Source organism: Glandiceps talaboti, chromosome 12 (assembly GCF_964340395.1).
Source record: "Glandiceps talaboti chromosome 12, keGlaTala1.1, whole genome shotgun sequence".
NCBI lineage: Eukaryota > Metazoa > Hemichordata > Enteropneusta > Spengelidae > Glandiceps > Glandiceps talaboti.
Genome location: NC_135560.1, coordinates 1,846,250 through 1,873,910, shown reverse-complemented (window position 1 = coordinate 1,873,910; position 27,661 = coordinate 1,846,250). Strand labels below are relative to the sequence as shown.

Genomic DNA, 27,661 nt, shown 5'->3' with positions numbered 1-27,661 from the left:
GTGTAGGAACAAAAAACTTAATATCACCCTTACGGAAGGCATTCAGTTTAAACCTAGTTGATTATGTTGTCAATCAGTATGGACATTTAAGCCATCATACTTGTAATCTATCCTGAAGAGAACAAAGTGGAAGATTTGTTAGGTGCTTGGTTGTGCATTCAATAGTTTGGTTCTTTGTTTGACTATACAAGACAAGGAAATCACCTGAGTTTGTTAAAGTTTTATCTTTATATAAAAAAAAAGAAATGTCAAATTCCAAATAAACATATCAAAAGATTAAATACATCACACTGCAAAAATAGCACTAATGGCATTGTAACACAAGTAATTACATGTAGTTTCCAAGATATAAGTTTTTGACCAAAATTGAAATCTTTTGAAATTGACCTAATCTGCCTATCACTGATAGGATCACCATGTCATGATTGACCTAATCTGCCTATCACTGATGGGATCACCATGTCATGATTGACCTAATCTGCCTATCACTGATGGGATCACCATGTCATGATTGACCTAATCTGCCTATCACTGATGGGATCACCATGTCATGATTGACCTAATCTGCCTATCACTGATGGGATCACCATGTCATGATTGACCTAATCTGCCTATCACTGATAGGATCACCATGTCATGATTGACCTAATCTGCCTATCACTGATGGGATCACCATGTCATGATTGACCTAATCTGCCTATCACTGATAGGATCACCATGTCATGAATACACTTGTGTCTGCACATCCCCAGATATGTTCTCATTGAATTTCAGTACAATCTGCTTGATATTTTGGAATTTACGATTTTTGACCAAAAGACTCATTTTTAGAGCTAACAGACAGTCGCTTTACCATGCCCATAGTACTACAGTTATGCTACTAAAAAGCAACAAAAGTAATAACTACAGTTGGTGGACAGTTTCTCTAGCTCCCAGCTTCAAATAAACATGCTAAATGACTCATTAAAGTTGAAAGCTACATCAACAAGCTTTGCAGGACATGTGTTTGTTTTCCATATGTACTTGGTTGAATTCAAATCAAGGTATATTCTTAGTTACTTGTGTATGATCTTTTAAACTAATCTTTTAATGTACTGTTATACACACATTGACTCAAATTGTGTCAACATTTTGTAAATAGAATTACAAATTAACTGTTAATTATTTCTTTGAATCCTGTCTAAAAAAAAGTTGAATTTACCAAACCACACAAAATGATTGTACAAGTACAAGCAGACACATTACACAAGGGCATATGTATTAGCTGTATTATCATTACATACTATTATTACATATATACCAGAGATTACTTGCACTGGTGTGCAATCATACTAGTGGTATTTTCACTGCAGTGCAATACCAAAATATTATTGCATGCCTGCATGCAAATGATATGTAAATGAGGACGGAAAATTGCCATTTTAGATAAACATGTGTAATAATAACAGCACCCCATGCCACATGAGTTCCAGTCTGGGTACTCTGTGGTATTTGCATGTGTGTTTGCAGTATTTTCTGCTGCACTTACACTAGCGTAGTGAGTAAAAGTACGGACACAAAGAAGGCTGTAAGCCTCTGTGCAAAATACCCAGAGGACGCCACACATGCACTCACACACCACAGGGTTCTGTCATAGTATTCATTGATAAGGGAAGCAGTATTTGACTAATGTGTTCATTAACAAATGAGCTGAAAATGACAGCATGAACTATCACAGAATTCAAGATCACATGTGATTATAACTATCATAAAACTGGTAATGCAGTAAACATAAGTACTAGTACTTGTAAAACATAAACAGCATTATTCTGGTTTCAAAGAAGTCTATATAGCTATACCCTAAAATAAGGCATTAGGTGTAAAAGGGTTAACTGCTTGCTCATTCAGTTTCTTCTCACTCCAACAATATATGCAACACTAAAACACACTCTACACACAGTATGGAACATATGGAATGTCTCTATTTCACAAAGAAATAGAATTCAGTCATTGCATTTTGAATGAAGCTTAGCTATTGAAAAAAAAACCCACTTGCTTCATTGCAGGGTAATCAACAGGCCTAAAATATCCTTAGAACATGATAAAAGAGTTGTTTCAATCAAATATTTCAACTATTTCATATCATCTGCATAACAGTGGCCCAAACATGGCAGTGCATTAAAACAAACATATATCAAAAATCATTTTGATTCCACCTCATGTAAGAGTTGTAAATTCTAAAAATATTCATCACACACACATCTTGAATTTTAATTACAATTCTTTGCCATACCATGTGTTCTCACAGCTTCCATTTTGACATGTTAAGCATTCCTGTACCCATTACACTATCACATTTATTAATACCAGATAAGAATCAAATCAACCTGTGTGCATGGCTTAATCATTGCTAATAGTGTACAATTGTGTACACAAAAGCATAGATAAATAGGACAGAGTCCAATGATTTAGACGTTGTAGGTGGTGTCTGTCACAGATAATAATTACCAAGAAATCTAGTTTGTGATGTTCTTTGTCCTTTTTTTATTTACTTGAAATCTCCAAACTACTCATTACAGTTACAAAAGGAACTGAACATTTCTTATGGACGGATTTCCTCATTTAATGCGTGTATTTGGCAGAAATACCAAATGTATTTTGCTGTAGTCAATTTCTAACTGATACAAGATTCATACTGTTTCTGCCATGCTTTGTATTCCTCTTTCATCTTTCCAGCTGACGGTTTGGTGTGTGCAAGGGCACTCTCTACATCATGAGTAGTAATTGGATCAACTTTCAGGTCTGGCACCACATCATCTGAAATAGTAACAGGTGATGATAAAAAGTTATAGTTTTTAGATAATCAGGTTATATATGACTAAAACTACATTATTGAAACCACAATGCCACCTCAGTATCTGGAAATATACATTTACCAACTTACTAGTCTAAATTTGGAACAATTTGCCTCACTCAGTAGTTACTGCACCATCTATTTACTGTTTTGAACTGTGCCTAGACAGTTTTTGGAGAGGGCAAGCTATTAAATGTGATTACAAAGCCAAATTACACAACACATACAAGCCATCTTCAAAAGAACTCTTAACACTTGGATCTGGACATATAGGCTTGTAAATCCTGTGTCCAGTGCATACTGGTACTTAAGTGATGAAGTGATTATTTGGCAGATACATATGTATACATTTTCTGAGACATTTATGGAAATATGCTGAAACTTATCTAAGGATCAACAAAGAAATGACCTAGACAAGCTAAATTAAAATGTGGTTCCAGTGTGATTATACTTATTGTGAAATGAATTTCTGACCCAAGAATACCATTGCTAGTAGCTATGGGCATGATAGTCATAGTTGCTATGGCATGATAGTCATAGTTGCTATGGCATGATAGTCATAGTTATAGTTGCTATGGCATGATAGTCATAGTTGCTATGGCATGATAGTCATAGTTGCTATGGCATGATAGTCATAGTTGCTATGGCATGATAGTTATAGTTGCTATGGCATGATAGTCATAGTTGCTATGGCATGATAGTCATAGTTGCTATGGCATGATAGTCATAGCTGCTATGGGCATGATAGTCATAGTTGCTATGGCATGATAGTCATAGTTGCTATGGGCATGATAGTCATAGTTGCTATGGCATGATAGTCATAGCTGCTATGGGCATGATAGTCATAGTTGCTACGGCATGATAGTCATAGCTGCTATGGGCATGATAGTCATAGTTGCTATGGCATGATAGTCATAGTTGCTATGGCATGATAGTTATAGTTGCTATGGCATGATAGTCATAGTTGCTATGGCATGATAGTCATAGCTGCTATGGGCATGATAGTCATAGTTGCTATGGCATGATAGTCATAGTTGCTATGGCATGATAGTCATGGTTGCTATGGGCATGATAGTCATAGTTGCTATGGCATGATAGTCATAGTTGCTATGACCTAGGAAAACATTCAGTGGGGATATCTGAAGCAGACTGTTGTCATCATCATCATCATCATCATCATCATCATCATCATCATCATCATCATCATCATCAAACAATCAAATAGATGTGACAGACAGTGAAAGTACAGGCAGAAGACAGAATTTCTGGACTACTTTTACTTGACAACTAAAAAAATAGCACCAATGTAGCACAACTGTACATGTACATTTTTTGTTTGTTTATGTTTACCTGGTTGCCTATCCAGTCTGGTTGTTACCTTTAACATATATTCTATCATATGCGTCAAATTGACTGTTGCCATGGCATAGCTTATACATTTATTGAATCTGTTTTCACTTATCTACCCTTCCCAGATTTCATCTTAGTAATATAATTTACAAGGAGTAAATCATATCAGGTAAAGCTAAGCTCAATGTTATATCAGTTGTTATCAGTTTTATTGACCTATTATCAGTGACATTATAAAAAGCTTTAGAGATGCAAACAATGTTTATTATAACCGACTTGCTGGCTCACCAAGTTAGGTTTGTAGCACTTGAATAGCTAACAGGGGAAAACTTTGCATGTGCACATGAACAGGCAGAAAAAGACAGCAGTCAATCGTATGGCCATATGTCGCTATTCTATCATGTATTATATACATGTACACATACACTGGACACAGTGTGTGTGTGTGTGTGTGTGTGTGTGTGTGTGTGTGTGTGTGTGTGTGTGTGTCAATCAAAGCCCAATCAAAGTGTTAGTCCAAAGTGAAGTTACAACTCTAGGATATATTTCTTTGTAGTATTGTGTCAGAAAACACAAAGTACACAGACAATTATTGTCTTTATTGATGTCATTCCACAGTGTTGACATACACCAGAATTAGTCAGATGTAGGAAGTCATTCATTCCCAAAACAACAAACTCAAAAACAAATGACAACAAACAAAGGAAATTTGAGGTAAATAAAGCAATCACTCAAGTCATATTCATACATCAGATAGTAAGCAGATGAGTTGCTATGACCAGCTGTTCAATGAACGATGACGTAATCTTCTGTAGGTTTGATTGACATTGATAAGACATTCTCTGTCTTGACAAGTTAATTCATACCCATCCCTGTTGTTACCTTTGCACTAGATAATCATGGTAACCGTTGTTGTTGTGAGTGTTTCCATGGTTGCTGTGAGTGTTTCCATGGTTGTTGTGAGTGTTTCCATGGTTGCTGTGAGTGTTTACATGGTTGTTGTGAGTGTTAACATGGTTGTTGTGAGTGTTTACATGGTTGTTGTGAGTGTTAACATGGTTGTTGTGAGTGTTAACATGGTTGTTGTGAGTGTTTCCATGGTTGTTGTGAGTGTTTCCATGGTTGTTGTGAGTGTTTCCATGGTTGTTGTGAGTGTTTCCATGGTTGTTGTGAGTGTTAACATGGTTGTTGTGAGTGTTAACATGGTTGTTGTGAGTGTTAACATGGTTGTTGTGAGTGTTTCCATGGTTGTTGTGAGTGTTTCCATGGTTGTTGTGAGTGTTTCCATGGTTGTTGTGAGTGTTTCCATGGTTGCTGTGAGTGTTTACATGGTTGCTGTGAGTGTTAACATGGTTGTTGTGAGTGTTAACATGGTTGTTGTGAGTGTTTCCATGGTTGTTGTGAGTGTTTCCATGGTTGTTGTGAATGTTTCCATGGTTGTTGTGAGTGTTTCCATGGTTGTTGTGAATGTTTCCATGGTTGTTGTGAGTGTTTACATGGTTGTTGTGAGTGTTTCCATGGTTGTTGTGAGTGTTTCCATGGTTGTTGTGAATGTTTCCATGGTTGTTGTGAGTGTTTACATGGTTGCTGTGAGTGTTTCCATGGTTGTTGTGAGTGTTTCCATGGTTGTTGTGAGTGTTTACATGGTTGCTGTGAGTGTTTACATGGTTGTTGTGAGTGTTTACATGGTTGTTGTGAGTGTTTCCATGGTTGTTGTGAATGTTTCCATGGTTGTTGTGAGTGTTTACATGGTTGCTGTGAGTGTTTCCATGGTTGTTGTGAATGTTAACATGGTTGCTGTGCACATTTCTGTTTTGGTTTCAAAGCTTGACTCATTGCTGTTATTTTAGCAAACTGCCAAAGGTTAAGGGCACTAGTATTTGGCTTTTGCTGTGGTCTTTAGTTGATATATACATCACTTCTTTTAATGTTTATCCACTTGCCTTGCTATCCATGTTGTTATCTTTGCAATATACACCATCATTTGACTGTTGCTATGGGCATGGTCTTGTTGCTAGACATATATGTGTTTTTGAATGTTTATTCACTTGATTACCCATCCCTGTTGTAAACTTTGTAATATATCGTTTGGCTGTTGTTCTAGGTGTGGGTTGTTGCTTGACATTTATTGTTCATTTTGTTTGTATTGTTCTGAATAATATGTCTAGATAATGTAATTTGGCAACCAAATGCAAAATGAAGATTTACAAAAAATATTTCACTATTATTAACATCATTCTTGAGCTGAGGATCTGATTCGTTTAGTTTGTTAGTAGTTACATAATGTAAGAGTAAGTACTCACTATGCCAGTATAGATTGGGCTGGGTTCCTACACCTGTTTGCATCAGCACAGTCATTTAGCATAAAGTGAGGAAAAATAGATAAACAACACAGAGAATGTGTGAGAAAACAAAAATGAATATAGATTAGATTATAGTGTGGGTTGAACAAAGACAAGTTCACAGTTTACATTAGGTTTACTAAGACGAGTCAGATTGTACTTCTACAATATAAAAACATGCACTATTTGTCTACTGTTACAGTATGTGGTCTTTCCTTTCCTAACATGTTGTCTATATGTTGAACTCCTGAAAGTGTGCACCAAGACTCAGTGCAATCTAAACCTTAAACGATACAACTAGACAATAAGATTAGCAGCTCAGCTTATATAAACAAAGACCTTTAAGTTACTCTAGCTGCTTCCCCTTTGACACAAATGAAATATTTCTTTGTGTAAAACATGTATGTATGTATGTATGTATGTATGTATGTATGTATGTATGTATGTATGTATGTATGTATGTACCGGTATGTATGTATGTATGTATGTATGTATGTATGTATGTATGTATGTATGTATGTATGTATGTATGTATGTATGTACATTGTATGTATGTATGTATGTATGTATGTATGTATGTATGTATGTATGTATGTATGTATGTATGTACGTACGTACGTACGTACGTACGTACGTACGTATGTACGTATTACATCATGTACATATATACACAATGTACATACATACACATATAATACATACATACATACATACATACATACATACATACATACATACATACATACACATACATACAAACATACATACACATACATACATATATACACATACATACATATGCAGGTAGGTACTAGGCACATTCACAGGTATGACATATGTACATATGTACCGGTAGGTATGTATGCAACGTATGTCCATACTTTGACCCTGGAAACTCTCCTTATCTAAGAAACTAAATACATTTTCATAATCAAAAGGAAATTGGTGTTGACTTTAAAATTGTGCCGGGTCTAAACTACCCTCTTTCACCTGACCTAATTTAAAACCCTCTCACCACCAATTCCCACTATTGCGGGAATGCTCTAGGGTGCCCACCAATGCCCACTATTGCGGGAACGCTCTAGGGTGCCCACCAATTCCCGCTATTGCAGGAACACTCTAGGGTGCCCACCAATTCCCGCTATTGCGGGAACGCTCTCTAGGGTGCCCACCAATTCCCGCTATTGCAGGAACGCCAAAGTTCATTTAACGGCAGCTATTGCTGCAAAAATTGTTGCCATAAATAGTTCCACACATGCTTATTAACCTTGTTTTTCTATACTGCCGTTTTGAATGAGAGACAGTGAATGGTATCTGGAGTACAATCCAAATGACGAGCGATCATAATTTTATGTGTGTTTTTCACTCACAAAATCGACTTTCAACATGGCAGAAGTAATTAATGCCTCCTGTAACATGGTGTACGATATAAATTATGTTACCATCTTTGGATATTTCGACTGAACTTGACTCGAAATACATCGTTGAATACAAGTATTTAGCAATGGGAACACATTGTACTTGTGTGTAAGCTAAGGCTAAGGCTGTGTGAGCTGCCGACGGCAGTTTATGGTTGAATTTTTGAATGTCATTCAAATTTACGCAATCTTGTGACCATGCCGACGCCCATGCTAACATTCTGGGGGTAATTTTGGCTATATCATGGATTATTTTGGTTTTATTTCTTTTTGTTACAACTCAATAATGACTTGTATTTGTATTAGCTCAGTTTGTAGAGGTCAGTGGAGGGAAACTTATGCATGATATGGGCGATTTTCCGATTGGATTTTTTATGTGCGTTTTTCGATGTAAAATTCAATTTTCAACATCATCGAAGCAAAATCTGTCTCCACTAACATCGTTTGCAATGTAAATAAAGGTGCTGTTTGTAGAAATTTCCACTCAATTTTGACTATGAATACGGTGTTTTGTACAAGGAGATGGCTGAGTGAACTCGATGCAGTATATGGAAGGATCAGATTATCGCAATGTAACTTCAAAGTCCCGACTGCATATTTGCTTTTGTGGGTAAGCATGTCGGCAAAAAGTGTCACCTTGGCGTCCCGATTCGGACTCGTATACTGATTTTGAGCATAAATTTGATGATAAATTTTTGTTATTCTGTCAAATAATGATATATAATTACACAAACTGATTTTTCAGAAGGTATTGGGGTGACGACTTCAGATATTTTTGCCCCTTTAATGGCCAGTGCAGGGTCGACTATTGCATCGTAATCGGATTAGTGAGCTGTTAATTATTTTTGTTCAAATTTATTACAACTGAAAATATCATTTTCTGACAAATTTTCGCCAATTTTGACCATTTAACCAGTATACAGAAGTTTTGTAGGAACATAAATGTTGGTATTATGAATTTCATTTGTAATATCAATATTTTGTTTATTTGTGATATGTCAATAAATAAACAACCTATGTTTGTTTTATTAATATTTTGTTACTTTAATCCATATTTCGGTTGTGTGTGTGATATTTGAATGTATGTATTTGCAACTATGATGTAGACAATTTATTTTCCATTCAAATGATACCTTATTTTTAAAAAAATAAGCAACTCTAAGTAGTTTTATATCAGTTTGATTACATAACACTCACTCAGCACATTATGTTAGTGAGGGGGGCTGGTGGGGAACAAACAATCCCATGAGGCCAATGGTGGTGAAAGGTTTAACCCGACACAACTATTCATATTTTTTTCTTATGTCCAGTTAAGATTTAGTCGACTCAGAGTCAACATAACTAGCTAAGTGTGAATGCTCTATATGGTCTCAATGAATTTTATAAGCTTCACATACTTGGTATGAACCAAACACAATACAACAAGCCGGGGTCATGGTTTTACTGTCAATCTACAATGGTTCTACTTTTGTACATCATTATATCTGGTTGTTGCAAAAGCTCTCCATGCATTTAACATGCCCTTGTATGTCAATATGCCATTTCTGCAATTTCTTTATGGTTCTCTATTTTTGGCCAAATGAACCACTGGGTGCGTGACTGGTATATCAACCTGTGGTTCTCTATGGCCAAATGAACCACTGGGTGTGTGACTTGCATATCAAATTGTGGTTCTCTATGGCCAAATCAACCACTGTATGTGTGACTTGTATATCAACTTGTGGTTCTCTATGGCCAAATCAACCACTGTATGTGTGACTTGTATATCAACTTGTGGTTCTCTATGGCCAAATCAACCACTGTATGTGTGACTTGTATATCAACTTATGGTTCTCTATGGCCAAATCAAGTCAATTGTCTTTTAGTTCATATCCATCATGATAACACAGTAAGTGAATCAACCTACTAGTATTGACTGTACTGTTTAAAATTGAGATATCTCTTGACAACAGTGCAAGTTTTCATGCTTTGATAGCCAGACAATGGTATGCTTAATAGAAATCACCTACTTGTACTATGGTTCTCAAGAATATCGAAGATTTTACGTATTGGTCTCATAGCAGCCTCTTTACAAACCAACTTAATGTCAGAGCCAGAGTATCCCTGTGTTTTCTGTTAACAAAACAAAATAGTAACATGTTAGTATGTCTTGACATATCAGCATAGACTCTTGTTGTAACAAGTCATTGAGAATGACATAGTCCCCACTATGATTGGGTTTTAAGGAATTATCACTACTCTGATCACGCAACAACACTTGTGAACCTAAATCAAACAAACTTAGATATGTTGTGTCTGCTTGTTGGACATGGAACATGCCTACAACAATAAAGGATTGGTCGGGTATGGGGGATCATATCACGATGAAAATGGATATGCACATGTATGTCATAGAACACTGTCCTAATACCAACTTTGAATGTGATCTGTTCAAGCATGTCTGAGTTATGGCTTTGGACATTGAAAAATCGCAAACAAAATGGCTGCCAGGCAGCCATATTGGATCGTATCACGACGAAAATGAAGATGCACATGTATGTCATAGAACACTGTCCTAATACCAACTTTGAATGAGATCTGTTCAAGCATGTCTGAGTTATGGCTTTGGACATAGAAAAATCGCAAACAAAATGGCTGCCAGGCGACCATATTGGATCGTATCACAACAACAATGAATATGCACATGTATGTCATAGAACACTGTCCTAATACCAACTTTGAATGAAGTGAAGACACCCAAACCAAAGGACCATTATATGATTTACGGTAACTGCAGAGTGAAGACACCCAAACCAAAGGACCATTATATGATTTACGGTAACTACAGAGTGAAGACACCCAAACCAAAGGACCATTATATGATTTACTGTAACTACAGAGTGAAGACACCCAAACCAAAGGACCATTATATGATTTACTGTAACTACAGAGTGAAGACACCCAAACCAAAGGACCATTATATGATTTACTGTAACTACAGAGTGAAGACACCCAAACCAAAGGACCATTATATGATTTACGGTAACTACAGAGTGAAGACACCCAAACCAAAGGACCATTATATGATTTACTGTAACTACAGAGTGAAGACACCCAAACCAAAGGACCATTATATGATTTACGGTAACTACAGAGTGAAGACACCCAAACCAAAGGACCATTATATGATTTACTGTAACTACAGAGTGAAGACACCCAAACCAAAGGACCATTATATGATTTACTGTAACTACAGAGTGAAGACACCCAAACCAAAGGACCATTATATGATTTACTGTAACTACAGAGTGAAGACACCCAAACCAAAGGACCATTATATGATTTACTGTAACTACAGAGTGAAGACACCCAAACCAATGGACCATTATATGATTTACGGTAACTACAGAGTGAAGACACCCAAACCAAAGGACCATTATATGATTTACGGTAACTACAGAGTGAAGACACCCAAACCAAAGGACCATTATATGATTTACTGTAACTACAGAGTGAAGACACCCAAACCAAAGGACCATTATATGATTTACGGTAACTACAGAGTGAAGACACCCAAACCAAAGGACCATTATATGATTTACGGTAACTGCAGAGTGAAGACACCCAAACCAAAGGACCATTATATGATTTACGGTAACTGTAGAGTGAAGACACCCAAACCAAAGGACCATTATATGATTTATGGTAACTACAGAGTGAAGACACCCAAACCAAAGGACCATTATATGATTTACGATAACTACAGAGTGAAGACACCCAAACCAAAGGACCATTATATGATTTACGGTAACTACAGAGTGAAGACACCCAAACCAAAGGACCATTATATGATTTACTGTAACTGCAGAGCAAAGACACCCAAACCAAAGGACCATTATATGATTTACGGTAACTACAGAGCAAAGACACCCAAACCAAAGGACCATTATATGATTTACGGTAACTACAGAGTGAAGACACCCAAACCAAAGGACCATTATATGATTTACTGTAACTGCAGAGTGAAGACACCCAAACCAAAGGACCATTATATGATTTACTGTAACTACAGAGTGAAGACACCCAAACCAAAGGACCATTATATGATTTACTGTAACTACAGAGTGAAGACACCCAAACCAAAGGACCATTATATGATTTACTGTAACTACAGAGTGAAGACACCCAAACCAAAGGACCATTATATGATTTACTGTAACTGCAGAGTGAAGACACCCAAACCAAAGGACCATTATATGATTTACTGTAACTGCAGAGTGAAGACACCCAAACCAAAGGACCATTATATGATTTACTGTAACTACAGAGTGAAGACACCCAAACCAAAGGACCATTATATGATTTACTGTAACTACAGAGTGAAGACACCCAAACCAAAGGACCATTATATGATTTGCTGTAACTACAGAGTGAAGACACCCAAACCAAAGGACCATTATATGATTTACGGTAACTACAGAGTGAAGACACCCAAACCAAAGGACCATTATATGATTTACTGTAACTACAGAGTGAAGACACCCAAACCAAAGGACCATTATATGATTTACTGTAACTACAGAGTGAAGACACCCAAACCAAAGGACCATTATATGATTTACTGTAACTACAGAGTGAAGACACCCAAACCAAAGGACCATTATATGATTTACTGTAACTACAGAGTGAAGACACCCAAACCAAAGGACCATTATATGATTTACTGTAACTACAGAGTGAAGACACCCAAACCAAAGGACCATTATATGATTTACTGTAACTACAGAGTGAAGACACCCAAACCAAAGGACCATTATATGATTTACGGTAACTACAGAGTGAAGACACCCAAACCAAAGGACCATTATATGATTTACGGTAACTACAGAGTGAAGACACCCAAACCAAAGGACCATTATATGATTTACTGTAACTACAGAGTGAAGACACCCAAACCAAAGGACCATTATATGATTTACGGTAACTACAGAGTGAAGACACTCAAACCAAAGGACCATTATATGATTTACTGTAACTACAGAGTGAAGACACCCAAACCAAAGGACCATTATATGATTTACGGTAACTACAGAGTGAAGACACCCAAACCAAAGGACCATTATATGATTTACTGTAACTACAGAGTGAAGACACCCAAACCAAAGGACCATTATATGATCTACTGTAACTACAGAGTGAAGACACCCAAACCAAAGGACCATTATATGATTTACGGTAACTACAGAGTGAAGACACCCAAACCAAAGGACCATTATATGATTTACGGTAACTGCAGAGTGAAGACACCCAAACCAAAGGACCATTATATGATTTACGGTAACTACAGAGTGAAGACACCCAAACCAAAGGACCATTATATGATTTACGGTAACTACAGAGTGAAGACACCCAAACCAAAGGACCATTATATGATTTATGGTAACTACAGAGCAAAGACACCCAAACCAAAGGACCGTTATATGATTTACGGTAACTACAGAGTGAAGACACCCAAACCAAAGGACCATTATATGATTTACTGTAACTGCAGAGTGAAGACACCCAAACCAAAGGACCATTATATGATTTACGGTAACTACAGAGTGAAGACACCCAAACCAAAGGACCATTATATGATTTACGATAACTACAGAGTGAAGACACCCAAACCAAAGGACCATTATATGATTTACGGTAACTACAGAGTGAAGACACCCAAACCAAAGGACCATTATATGATTTACTGTAACTACAGAGTGAAGACACCCAAACCAAAGGACCATTATATGATTTACGATAACTACAGAGTGAAGACACCCAAACCAAAGGACCATTATATGATTTACGGTAACTACAGAGTGAAGACACCCAAACCAAAGGACCATTATATGATTTACTGTAACTACAGAGTGAAGACACCCAAACCAAAGGACCATTATATGAATTACGGTAACTGCAGAGTGAAGACACCCAAACCAAAGGACCATTATATGATTTACGGTAACTGCAGAGTGAAGACACCCAAACCAAAGGACCATTATATGATTTACTGTAACTGCAGAGTGAAGACACCCAAACCAAAGGACCATTATATGATTTACGGTAACTACAGAGTGAAGACACCCAAACCAAAGGACCATTATATGAATTACGGTAACTACAGAGTGAAGACACCCAAACCAAAGGACCATTATATGATTTACTGTAACTGCAGAGTGAAGACACCCAAACCAAAGGACCATTATATGATTTATGGTAACTACAGAGTGAAGACACCCAAACCAAAGGACCATTATATGAATTACGGTAACTACAGAGCAAAGACACCCAAACCAAAGGACCATTATATGATTTACGGTAACTACAGAGTGAAGACACCCAAACCAAAGGACCATTATATGATTTACTGTAACTACAGAGTGAAGACACCCAAACCAAAGGACCATTATATGATTTACTGTAACTGCAGAGCAAAGACACCCAAACCAAAGGACCATTATATGATTTACGGTAACTACAGAGTGAAGACACCCAAACCAAAGGACCATTATATGATTTACTGTAACTACACAGTGAAGACACCCAAACCAAAGGACCATTATATGATTTACGGTAACTACAGAGCAAAGACACCCAAACCAAAGGACCATTATATGATTTACTGTAACTGCAGAGCAAAGACACCCAAACCAAAGGACCATTATATGATTTACGGTAACTACAGAGTGAAGACACCCAAACCAAAGGACCATTATATGATTTACGGTAACTACAGAGTGAAGACACCCAAACCAAAGGACCATTATATGATTTACTGTAACTACAGAGTGAAGACACCCAAACCAAAGGACCATTATATGATTTACTGTAACTACAGAGTGAAGACACCCAAACCAAAGGACCATTATATGATTTACTGTAACTACAGAGTGAAGACACCCAAACCAAAGGACCATTATATGATTTACTGTAACTACAGAGTGAAGACACCCAAACCAAAGGACCATTATATGATTTACGGTAACTACAGTGTGAAGACACCCAAACCAAAGGACCATTATATGATTTACGGTAACTACAGAGTGAAGACACCCAAACCAAAGGACCATTATATGATTTACGGTAACTGCAGAGTGAAGACACCCAAACCAAAGGACCATTATATGATTTACGGTAACTACAGAGTGAAGACACCCAAACCAAAGGACCATTATATGATTTACGGTAACTACAGAGTGAAGACACCCAAACCAAAGGACCATTATATGATTTACGGTAACTACAGAGTGAAGACACCCAAACCAAAGGACCATTATATGATTTACTGTAACTACAGAGTGAAGACACCCAAACCAAAGGACCATTATATGATTTACTGTAACTACAGAGTGAAGACACCCAAACCAAAGGACCATTATATGATTTACTGTAACTACAGAGTGAAGACACCCAAACCAAAGGACCATTATATGATTTACGGTAACTGCAGAGTGAAGACACCCAAACCAAAGGACCATTATATGATTTACGGTAACTACAGAGTGAAGACACCCAAACCAAAGGACCATTATATGATTTACTGTAACTACAGAGTGAAGACACCCAAACCAAAGGACCATTATATGATTTATGGTAACTGCAGAGTGAAGACACCCAAACCAAAGGACCATTATATGATTTACGGTAACTACAGAGTGAAGACACCCAAACCAAAGGACCATTATATGATTTACTGTAACTACAGAGTGAAGACACCCAAACCAAAGGACCATTATATGATTTACGGTAACTGCAGAGTGAAGACACCCAAACCAAAGGACCATTATATGATTTACGGTAACTACAGAGTGAAGACACCCAAACCAAAGGACCATTATATGATTTACGGTAACTACAGAGTGAAGACACCCAAACCAAAGGACCATTATATGATTTACGGTAACTAAAGAGTGAAGACACCCAAACCAAAGGACCATTATATGATTTACGGTAACTACAGAGCAAAGACACACAAACCAAAGGACCATTATATGATTTACTGTAACTGCAGAGTGAAGACACCCAAACCAAAGGACCATTATATGATTTACGGTAACTACAGAGTGAAGACACACAAACCAAAGGACCATTATATGAATTACGGTAACTACAGAGTGAAGACACACAAACCAAAGGACCATTATATGAATTACGGTAACTACAGAGTGAAGACACACAAACCAAAGGACCATTATATGATTTACTGTAACTGCAGAGTGAAGACACCCAAACCAAAGGACCATTATATGATTTACGGTAACTACAGAGTGAAGACACACAAACCAAAGGACCATTATATGAATTACGGTAACTACAGAGTGAAGACACACAAACCAAAGGACCATTATATGATTTACTGTAACTGCAGAGTGAAGACACCCAAACCAAAGGACCATTATATGATTTACTGTAACTACAGAGTGAAGACACCCAAACCAAAGGACCATTATATGATTTACGGTAACTACAGAGTGAAGACACCCAAACCAAAGGACCATTATATGATTTACGGTAACTGCAGAGCAAAGACACACAAACCAAAGCCAAGATATATCAAGGTCAGGAACATTAAAATTATCAATAGTCAACATTTTCTTGACGATCTTAGAAAATTTCCTTGGCTCAAACTAACATGTGTAACTGATAGTAACATAGCTTGGAATGTATTCAAAAGTTTCTGCAATTCAATTTGTGATATCCATGCCCCTTGGCGTATCTCAAAAGTTCATGGCTGCACTTCACCATGGCTTACAGATGATATTAGAAAACACACATATATATACAACACACACGACTACCTTAAAAGAAAGGCTAGGTCTACAAACAATCAGAATTTATATGATCAGTAAAGAACTCAACGGAACAAACTCACTAAATTATTGAAATGTGCAAAATCAAACTTTTATAACAGTCTTATTCTTAAAAGTATGTCACAATCTGATAAGCTATGGTCAGCTCTCAAGAAGTCACTCCTGTAAAACAGGGCAGGGAAGGTAGTCCTAAATTGCCACCCACAAACCCCTTCTGTTAAAGTCAGACAAACTTTAGAATGGCACTCGTTGATAGAAAGACATCAATTTCACATTTGTTCCATGATGTACAAATGTTACCATGGTACTGTTCCCCCTATTTGTTACAATGCTTCACACTTGTTTCCAAAATTCATGATTATAATACCCACTTTAGTAAAGCTAGCAGTGTCTATATCAAACCAACTCACAATAACTATGCTCTCTCCAAATTCAGTCATAAGGGAGGAAATCTACGGAATTCGTTACCTGAACATGTAAAGCATGCAGGCTAAAACTTTTAAACACTTCCAAGACAATTACACAGACAATTTTTCTGCCTGACAGTTATCTTATTTATCTGGAGGTATAATGTCACAATGTGTGTATTTTATGTTCTAATGTGTTTTAGAATTTGTAAGTGGACTTTTGCATGACTGTTGATTTGATGTATGAGGGCCTCAATGGAAAGAAGCCAAACCGGATGTTTGTAACGCTTATTGAGTTTTTACCCTGAATAAAGATATTTTAAAATAATAAATAAATAATATTACGTAATAATTTCGATAATAATCAAGTTTATCTGAATATCAACCACCATAAGTAAGGTGGTTTGTTATGCTGAGTTCAAAAAAGGGGCAATTTTATGAACATCAGTTGCCATGGTAACCAAAATCACCATAATATATGGATTATTTTTCCATATTTTTAAAATTAAGCAAAAGATTTTCCATGATTTGGCATGTAAGAGTTGGTGCTATCCAATGTATCACAAATTGTATAAAATAGGATAGCTGTTTCCATGGAAACATACAGGAGGCTTAAAAATGTTGTTTTGGTAAAATATTTTCTGCTGACAAAACAATGTTATGAATTTAATAATAATCAGGTTTATTTGCATATTGACCATCCAATGTGGAGTAATTGGTTATACTGAGTTCAAAAAAGTTACCATTCTATGAAAATCAGTTGCCATGGTAACAAATTGACATAACTTCCTAAATTCTACTAAGTTTGATGCACTTTCAAATAATACACAATAATGAAACAGTGACACCACAAGACGCCATTTCATTATATTCCTGCATGTGTAGTTTTTAGAAAATATTCATACTTTACTTAGCACATAAACTTGAAGATGAGACATTATAAACACTTGTTACAATCTGTTCAATTGTTCATGTCATGTCATGAACAAATGTTAATCTACACACCCCTAAGAATGTTCCCACCAGATTTCAGACCAATCTGCCCAATAGATTAAGTTTTTTGACCAAAAATGACTTTTAAAACCCAAATCACGTACCTGTGAGGCGATCATTTTGCTTTGAACATTTTCCCACCTACACAACGAAAGGAATGTCCCCATCAAATACCAAGGCAATCGGTCGGACATTTTTGTAGTTTAAGTTGTCCCCCCCCCAACACACACACACACACACACACACACACACACACACACACACACACACACACACACACACACACACACAGGGACAGATGGATGGATGGAGAGACACCACACCATGCTTACAGCACTACTGAAATTATCAGTTCACTTGTGCTAAAAATACAAAATACTTCTTGCTTACCTCTGCCAATAGGTCATAGTTTAAACTGGCTGTTAACGAAAGGGGTTGTTCGGGATTAATAACTGGTGGCAGGAAGGTCTCGAACATCTTTTTTCTGGCTTCAGATATTGGCAAATCCACTATAATTCTCTTCTCAAGCCTTCTCAACATAGCATGGTCTAATTCCCTGAAAACAAAGTACATGTAGTTTATCTGCCACTATTTCCCACAATAGATCATGTACATGTAATGGGACCATGTTGTGAATTCACCACTGTTTCCCACAATAGATCATGTACATGTAATGGGATCATGTTGTGAATTCACCACTATTTCCCACAATGGATCATGTACATGTAATGGGATCATGTTGTGAATTCACCACTGTTTCACACAATGGATCATGTACATGTAATGGGATCATGTTGTGAATTCACCGCTATTTCCCACAATGGATCATGTACATGTAAGGCTGCTTTCACAAAAACTTGTTGGGGGGGGGGGGGAGATTTTAGGGGGGGACTTGAAAATATATGGATAGTGTGTGGGGAGGGGTACCTGAAAAAATGTTATGGGTTGTAGGGGGGGGGGGGGTACCTGAAAATAAATTGACATCATGACTTTTCAAACATGGGAAAATAAGCTTTTAAAATGTTGGTCTTCCTTTTTCAACAGCAACAACAACAACAACAACAACAACAACAGCGGCGGCTACAAACAACAGTTGCTCACAAGTTAATAAAATGAAAAACAAAAACAGTCAAATTTTAATTTTCTTTTAATAAACTGTTAATGTAATGATAAATTGAAATGGGCGAATTGAGTGGTACAGATTGTTTTTTGTCTGAAAATACCAGTGTCTTTCATGTATGCTACTATCTACTGAAATTTGGTTCATTTAATGTGTGAAATTACCTTTACACTGTACTGAAAATATTCTTTGTGACATGACTGTGTTTTGGTTTGTGGTTATCACAATGATATGTAACTTTTTCATGTAAATTCTTACTAGTATTAAATGACAGACAAATATGACAGACAACATTTTACATTTGCAGCTCTTGGAAGTTAAAAAAAAAAACAGAGTTGGAAAAGGTTCATCTCAGCCTGCCATCAAAATGTAAAAGATGCACCTGCACTAAAACATACTTGACAAGTATCAAAAACTTCTGTGCAAGGTATTTTTTCATCTTATAGATATGACTATAATTTTCAACACAAACTTTTAATAACACATTCTAAATATTTCCTAAAATAAGCATATTGGCAACGTCTGCTACATGTGAAACAGAAGACAATATCTCACAACTGGGATCCCAGTGTAGCCTAAACAGTCTAGCAATTTTAATATTTGCCATTTTGCCACCCACTGGGATCCCAGTGTGGCCTAAACAGTCTAGCACTTTTAATATTTGCCATTTTGCCACCCACTGGAATCCCAGTGTGGCCTAAACAGTCTAGCACTTTTAATATTTGCCATTTTGCCACCCACTGGGATCACAGTGTGCCCTAAACAGTCTAGCACTTTTAATATTTGCCATTTTGCCACCCACTGGGATCCCAGTGTGGCCTAAACGGTGTTTCTAGCACTTTTAATATTTGCCATTTTGCCACCCAATGGGATTCCAGTGTGGCCTAAACAGTCTAGCACTTTTAATATTTGCCATTTTGCCACCCACTGGGATCCCAGTACATGAGGCCTAAACGGTCTAGCACTTTTAATATTTGCATTTTGCCACAAACTGGGATCCCAGTGTGGCCTAAACGGTCTAGCACTTTTAATATTTGCATTTTGCCACCCACTGGGATCCCAGTGTGGCCTAAACAGTCTAGAACTTTTAATATATGCCATTTTGCCACCCACTGGGATCCCAGTGTGGCCTAAACAGTCTAGCACTTTTAATATTTGCCATTTTGCCACCCACTGGGATCCCAGTGTGGCCTAAACGGTCTAGAACTTTTAATATATGCCATTTTGCCACCCACTGGGATCCAAGTGTGGCCTAAACGGTCTAGAACTTTTAATATTTGCCATTTTGCCACCCACTGGGATCCCAGTGTGGCCTAAACGGTCTAGAACTTTTAATATTTGCCATTTTGCCACCCACTGGGATCCCAGTGTGGCCTAAACAGTCTAAAACTTTTAATATTTGCCATTTTGCCACTCAATGGGATTCCAGTGTGGCCTAAACGGTGTTTCTAGCACTTTTAATATTTGCCATTTTGCCACCCACTGGGATCCAAGTGTGGCCTAAATGGTCTAGCACTTTTAATATATGCCATTTTGCCACCCACTGGGATCCTAGTGTGGCCTAAACGGTCTAGCACTTTCAATATTTGCCATTTTGCCACCCAACGTGATCCTAGTGTGGCCTACATGGTCTAGCACCTTCAAGATTTGAAATCCTGTTTAGGGTTTAAACAGGCTGAGCCGAATATTCAAATTTTAATATGTCATTAAAACTGTTGACTAAACCTTATAACAAATTCCTAATCAGGTCAAAATGCTATGATGGATGATGAGGAAACTTTCTTTACTTTAAATTCTGTAATTTGATATAAGTACATGGGTGGTGTAGATTTAAGTGATCAGCTGTCATCATTCAAACTTCCTGTTTTCTATTTGCCCTGATAGCCAATGATCATATGCTATTGGTTGCTATTTTCATTATAGTATGCTGGGTTAATATTAACAGAAGTACTGTCATCATGTGTTGGCATTATTTGGCTACCTTCCAAAGGGTACATCTGAGTTACATGTATACTATACAAAACAAATGCTTTACATGTCTGTAACAGCAAGTTTCAATTATATGTTGACAATGACTAAGTCAAACATAGTAGTAGTAGGTAATGAATACTGAGGGAACATTTGAAATCTCAATTTAGTGAGTGTTCAAGGCTTTGTTATTCCAGGTCCTGCAGAGTGACCAAACACAGAGTTCACACAATTTTATAAGCATCCATACATTTAAGTCTTCGGTTATTTTTTTCAAGAATGACACTTTTGAAACCCAATTTGCATAGCAGCATCCCTACAGAGTACATTGGCAATTGTGTTTTTCAAGTTACTTAATATACAAACATACACACACACAAATACACACACGTGCATGCGCGTGCACACACACACACACACACACTACCACTTTGATATGCATGTACACATACACAGACTACAAGATATGTATTTTCTAATGTCTATAGCATTCCTTATCCTTAATTCAGCTATGCTGAAACCATTGAATATCATAACAATTAACTGGTACATATATGCACAGACAAGTAAGAAGGCAGATTGGTAATGGCTATTGTTTGAGGTGTTAAACTGGGGATTAACAGCTCGATCCTTACCTAGGGTATGTTACAAGGGTCTCTAGCACTTTCAATGTTACATCAAAAGCTACTGAAGTCCCTTTTCGGGTACTATTGGTGTTTTGTTGTTTAAACAGCACTGTGTCATCGCTAAGGGTCAAAGGTTCGATAGCCTTATTTTCAACGGGAAGCCAACAATTTCTGCAGAAACAGCTCGAAAATCGATTGAGATTTAGCCGAGTCATTGCCTTGTAAAACTTGCTTATCTGGGACGGTCAAAATCATGAATATATAATGAACATATTTGATTTAAAAATGCAGAAATATGGAATTAGTTACACACTGTATGACAAACTCTGACGATAGGGCAAATTCTTTTCTATGACTCTACAGTAAGTTACACTCTGGGATTTTTGTCCTACCCACTGGGATTTTTGTCAGAAAAGTACATACTTTATTCAATAGTCATAACATTTCCCATGTTTACATGAGGGTCTATGCATTCATCACCCATATCAAAATGAATACACAAGCTGTTAACGGTTTCCCCAATCAATTTACCGAAGCGGAGTTCCCACCAACCCCACAGCGGTACAAGTGTGGCCATGATCAAAGTGAAACTGTACAATGGAAAACATACAAAATACTTTGAAAATGATGTTTTAACTAATAAAGAAGGCAAGCTTGCTTCACATCATAAAATATCTTCAGTATGATTGTAATTTTTCTTGGAAAACAATGTGTTGTCTTATTGTATGTTTTGCTTTCCAGCATGGTACTGAGAGTCGATTGTTTTCATTTTGTTCATAACATGCATGCATATACCCCTGTCGCAATCAACATAAAAAGAAACAACACTAATTTTTCCCTTATGGAAAGTTCCTAAAGCATTCCTAAAAGATTATTCCTATAAGATCTTACAGGATTTTGGCCCCTTTCTTAAAGGAATACTTTACAATTCCTATAGGAATTAGGATAGTCCTAAAGGAATCTTTTAGGACAGTCCTATAGGAACGATCAGTCCTATAGGAATCCTATAGGATTATTATAGGTCTTATAGGAATCCTATAAGAATACTATAGACCATTTCTGTAAGGGTTGTTGCAACAGTGTTGTGTCTACTGTGACCTGGAAAATTACCTGCAAAACACATGTTTATGTTTATAGTGTCGGTCGACAACACGAGACAGCATGTGTTTACATGTCAATGATATTTGATCTGAGTCGGCTTCAAGTTCGAATGAGAGTTCAAGTGCCGATATTGATTTGATGATTCCGTCAGTAGGGTAGCCAACTTTCCCATCGAAATATCATGTAGTATCGTGTGGTTTGTTGATTTATGCGAGACTATATTGAATTCGGGCAGATTCTCAGGTTGGAAAGTTATTTCCATGACAATAGAGTAATATTTACCTGAGGCTATGATCGAACAATGGGAGAAGGCTTGTTACCAATCTGTCTTTACTTGTCTGTGACATATGCAAATTTCTTACCATGGTAAATTGGATGCTGCTAAGAGGAATACTAAATCATCTGACTTGGCAAGCCCATCCATCTGAACTAACAATTCTGTTTTCATTCGTCTGCTGCCTTCATGTTCCCTGAATTGACAATAGATAGCATGTAAATTTGTAAATGACAGAATGTATAGACTTTAATTCCTATGGTCTAGACACAAGTGCATGGTGTATTGATATATGTACAATGTAAATGCACCAGACTCAGTATTGATATATGTACACTGTAAATGCACCAGACTATGTGGACATAATATCCTAAAATCATTCTAAAGAATGAATGAAAAAATATGAACTTACGCTCCAGCTTGACCACCTCTTTGACTCATTATGGATTCTAGTTCATCAAGAAATATAGTAGATGGTGCATGGAAACGAGCTAACTCAAACAACACCTGTTGGAGAAATACAGAAAAGAACTCATATCAGTATAGTTTGACTGATACTTAGTTGTACTAAGAACTCATATCACTATAGTTTGACTGATACTTAGTTGTACTAAGAACTCATATCACTATAGTTTGACTGATACTTAGTTGTACTAAGAACTCATATCACTATAGTTTGACTGATACTTAGTTGTACTAAGAACTCATATCAGTATAGTTTGACTGATACTTAGTTGTACTAAGAACTCATATCACTATAGTTTGACTGATACTTAGTTGTACTAAGAACTCATATCACTATAGTTTGACTGATACTTAGTTGTACTAAGAACTCATATCAGTATAGTTTGACTGATACTTAGTTGTACTAAGAACTCATATCAGTATAGTTTGACTGATACTTAGTTGTACTAAGAACTCATATCAGTATAGTTTGACTGATACTTAGTTGTACTACAAACTCATATCACTATAGTTTGACTGATACTTAGTTGTACTAAGAACTCATATCAGTATAGTTTGACTGATACTTAGTTGTACTAAGAACTCATATCAGTATAGTATGACTGATACTTAGTTGTACTAAGAACTCATATCAGTATAGTTTGACTGATACTTAGTTGTACTAAGAACTCATATCAGTATAGTATGACTGATACTTAGTTGTACTAAGAACTCATATCAGTATAGTTTGACTGATACTTAGTTGTACTAAGAACTCATATCACTATAGTTTGACTGATACTTAGTTGTACTAAGAACTCATATCAGTATAGTTTGACTGATACTTAGTTGTACTAAGAACTCATATCACTATAGTTTGACTGATACTTAGTTGTACTAAGAACTCATATCAGTATAGTTTGACTGATACTTAGTTGTACTAAGAACTCATATCACTATAGTTTGACTGATACTTAGTTGTACTAAGAACTCATATCACTATAGTATGACTGATACTTAGTTGTACTAAGAACTCATATCAGTATAGTTTGACTGATACTTAGTTGTACTAAGAACTCATATCAGTATAGTTTGACTGATACTTAGTTGTACTAAGAACTCATATCACTATAGTTTGACTGATACTTAGTTGTACTAAGAACTCATATCACTATAGTTTGACTGATACTTAGTTGTACTAAGAACTCATATCAGTATAGTTTGACTGATACTTAGTTGTACTAAGAACTCATATCACTATAGTTTGACTGATACTTAGTTGTACTAAGAACTCATATCACTATAGTTTGACTGATACTTAGTTGTACTAAGAACTCATATCACTATAGTTTGACTGATACTTAGTTGTACTAAGAACTCATATCAGTATAGTTTGACTGATACTTAGTTGTACTAAGAACTCATATCAGTATAGTTTGACTGATACTTAGTTGTACTAAGAACTCATATCACTAAAATTATAATTGTATCACAAAACTCATAATTGTAGGAATTGCAATTGCCATTGAAAGCAAAGTGTCCATCATGGAATTATGCCAATCTAGAAGTCAATATACCAGAGTCAGAGGCATAACATAGTCAATGTGATAACATAGTCAATGTGATAACGTAGTCAATGTGATAACGTAGTCAATGTGATAACGTAGTCAATGTGACAACGTAGTCAATGTGACAACGTAGTCAATGTGACAACGTAGTCAATGTGACAACATAGTCAATGTGACAACGTAGTCAATGTGACAACGTAGTCAATGTGATAACGTAGTCAATGTGACAACGTAGTCAATGTGATAACGTAGTCAATGTGATAACATAGTCAATGTGATAACGTAGTCAATGGTATACAAGTCAGTAGTATAACATAGTCAATGGTATAACATAGTCACTGGTATAACAGACTATACTATACCAGTCAATACTATAACATAGTCAGTGGTATAATAGTCAATAGCATAACATAGTCACTGATATAACATAGTCACTGATATAACATAGTCACTGGTATAACATAGTGGATGGTACAACATCGTCAATACTATAACAGTCAATACTATAACATAGTCAGTGGTATAATAGTCAATAGCATAACATAGTCATTGGTATAACATAGTCAATGCAGTTAATCGTATACTGAAGGCAATGGTTTTGACATCATTACGTGTACAAAGATGACTTACCCTCACTAACTTTTCTGAATCCCCTCTCCATTTACTAACTATGCTAGATGCAGAGATATTGAAAAAAGTTGTATTACACTCAGTTGCTACAGCCTTGGCTAGCAGAGTCTTGCCAGTACCAGGTGGACCATATAACAACAAGCCTTTCCATGGTGATAAAATACCAGTGAATAGTTGTGGATACTGAAAAATGTGAATGTAGCAAAATATCATAAAACATGCGGTGTATAAACTGATATGATGTAGTCATGTTGCAAGACATCGATTCTTTTCTCATGCATATACCAAACATACCATCACCAGCTGTCTTAGCAAATTGATCCTGTCTTGCAATAAACACCTCTGGAATGAGGGAATAAAAAGTCATGCATAGAAGACCTAGTCCTCTCAAATACTTTACTTCTGTGTGGCAATGGTAGCATCAGAATTTGAAAAGAAAGTGGTAGCAACAAATAAACACTGAAGGGTCGATAACGTTAAAAAATGGTTTGATTTTGATAATCAGATCTTGAAGGTCAAAGTCTAGGTCAAAGTCTGAAAAGAAAGCTTACACCTGATAATATAGTGGTAGACACTTGATTGGAGCCTCTATTTACTAATGTTTTTTACTTTAATACAGAGTAAACTATTCATGGCAGCCGTGTAGTAAAAAAATTATACATGCATCATGAGCACCAAAAGTAATGCATTGTTTCTTTTGTTCTGTATTACCTTTAGATAGATTTAAAACAAATTCAACATACTGTCTGCAATATGCAGGAAATGGCAAATTTTGATAGTTCACCCTGCAAGTCACTCTCTTAGAAGAAAGGGTGCATGTGATTATAGGGGAAGCTAGATACTAGAATGGAGTCACTATGTATTAAAGTTTCTGAGTTATACAGTAATATAAATATTAATTTTGTACACAAGTATGGCCAACATTTTTAAGAAGTGATATGAGCAACAAAAGTAATGCTTGTCTATATTTATTTTGTTTTGACCTGTAAACAATTGGCAATAAATCAATAAGTTATATAGTAAATATTGATTTTTGATTGCTATATGGTGAAATTTGCATGTCGCAAAAGAAAGTGATGTGCACACGCTCCATATAATATAATCACTTTTGGGCTGGGTTTGATTTGAAATTGGACATTGTATGTCACACAAATGTTGTATTACATATGGACACATGGACAGATACATGTACAGACAGGTTGAACGGAGGGTACTTAATTAGCATATATTTACAGGGATTATATTTGAATTCAGACAGCGCCCTCTTGTTGCACAGTGACCGTTAATGAGTTTTCACAGAAATTTTCATTGCTTCATATTATTGTTGTTGTTGACCAATCATACCTAATTTGTGGTGATATTGAATAACATTGCTGGTAAGCATTTGCATGTAATTTTTCAAGATTTCTGTGAAGTGAAACTGACATTTTAACAATGTGATGGGTTATTGCGATTGAATATAGGTACAAGTTTGCCGCAAATAGATGCAATGATATTTACATCCAAAATAAGTCCTGCTATCGATTTTTCATAATACGAAAGATATTGAGAGCTCAAGGTCTTGCTACAAACTTAGAGACATTTAAAGTTAACCGTGAATCAAACAGGGAGAATTCAAAAACAAACATCAATTTTTCATTAACAGATTGTTTCAATAATTAATTGAATTTGATTATTTATTCACCTTCAGCACTACTGCTCATCGGTAACACACAAAACCAAACAAAAATGACTGTCCAATATTAAACAATAATAAAGT

The 27,661-nt window shown here is 36.3% G+C and overlaps 1 protein-coding gene across 2 annotated transcripts in view; it reads right to left on the bottom strand.

The window, feature by feature from the left end:
- Positions 1–291: 291 nt before the first annotated feature.
- Positions 292–27,661, bottom strand: part of LOC144443188 (katanin p60 ATPase-containing subunit A-like 2) — a 46,853-nt gene continuing 19,483 nt past the window's right edge. The window contains exons 8-14 of one of the 2 annotated variants that reach the window (XM_078132573.1): positions 25,903–26,085; positions 23,673–23,767; positions 23,349–23,456; positions 18,562–18,727; positions 9,953–10,055; positions 6,487–6,519; positions 292–2,796 (exon numbers count right to left, since the gene is read on the bottom strand). In XM_078132573.1, coding sequence (XP_077988699.1) covers positions 2,654–2,796; positions 6,487–6,519; positions 9,953–10,055; positions 18,562–18,727; positions 23,349–23,456; positions 23,673–23,767; positions 25,903–26,085 — 831 coding nt within the window. In that variant the 3' untranslated portion in view covers positions 292–2,653. The remainder of the gene's footprint in view (positions 2,797–6,486; positions 6,520–9,952; positions 10,056–18,561; positions 18,728–23,348; positions 23,457–23,672; positions 23,768–25,902; positions 26,086–27,661) is intronic. The other variant, XM_078132574.1, reaches the window with a different exon arrangement.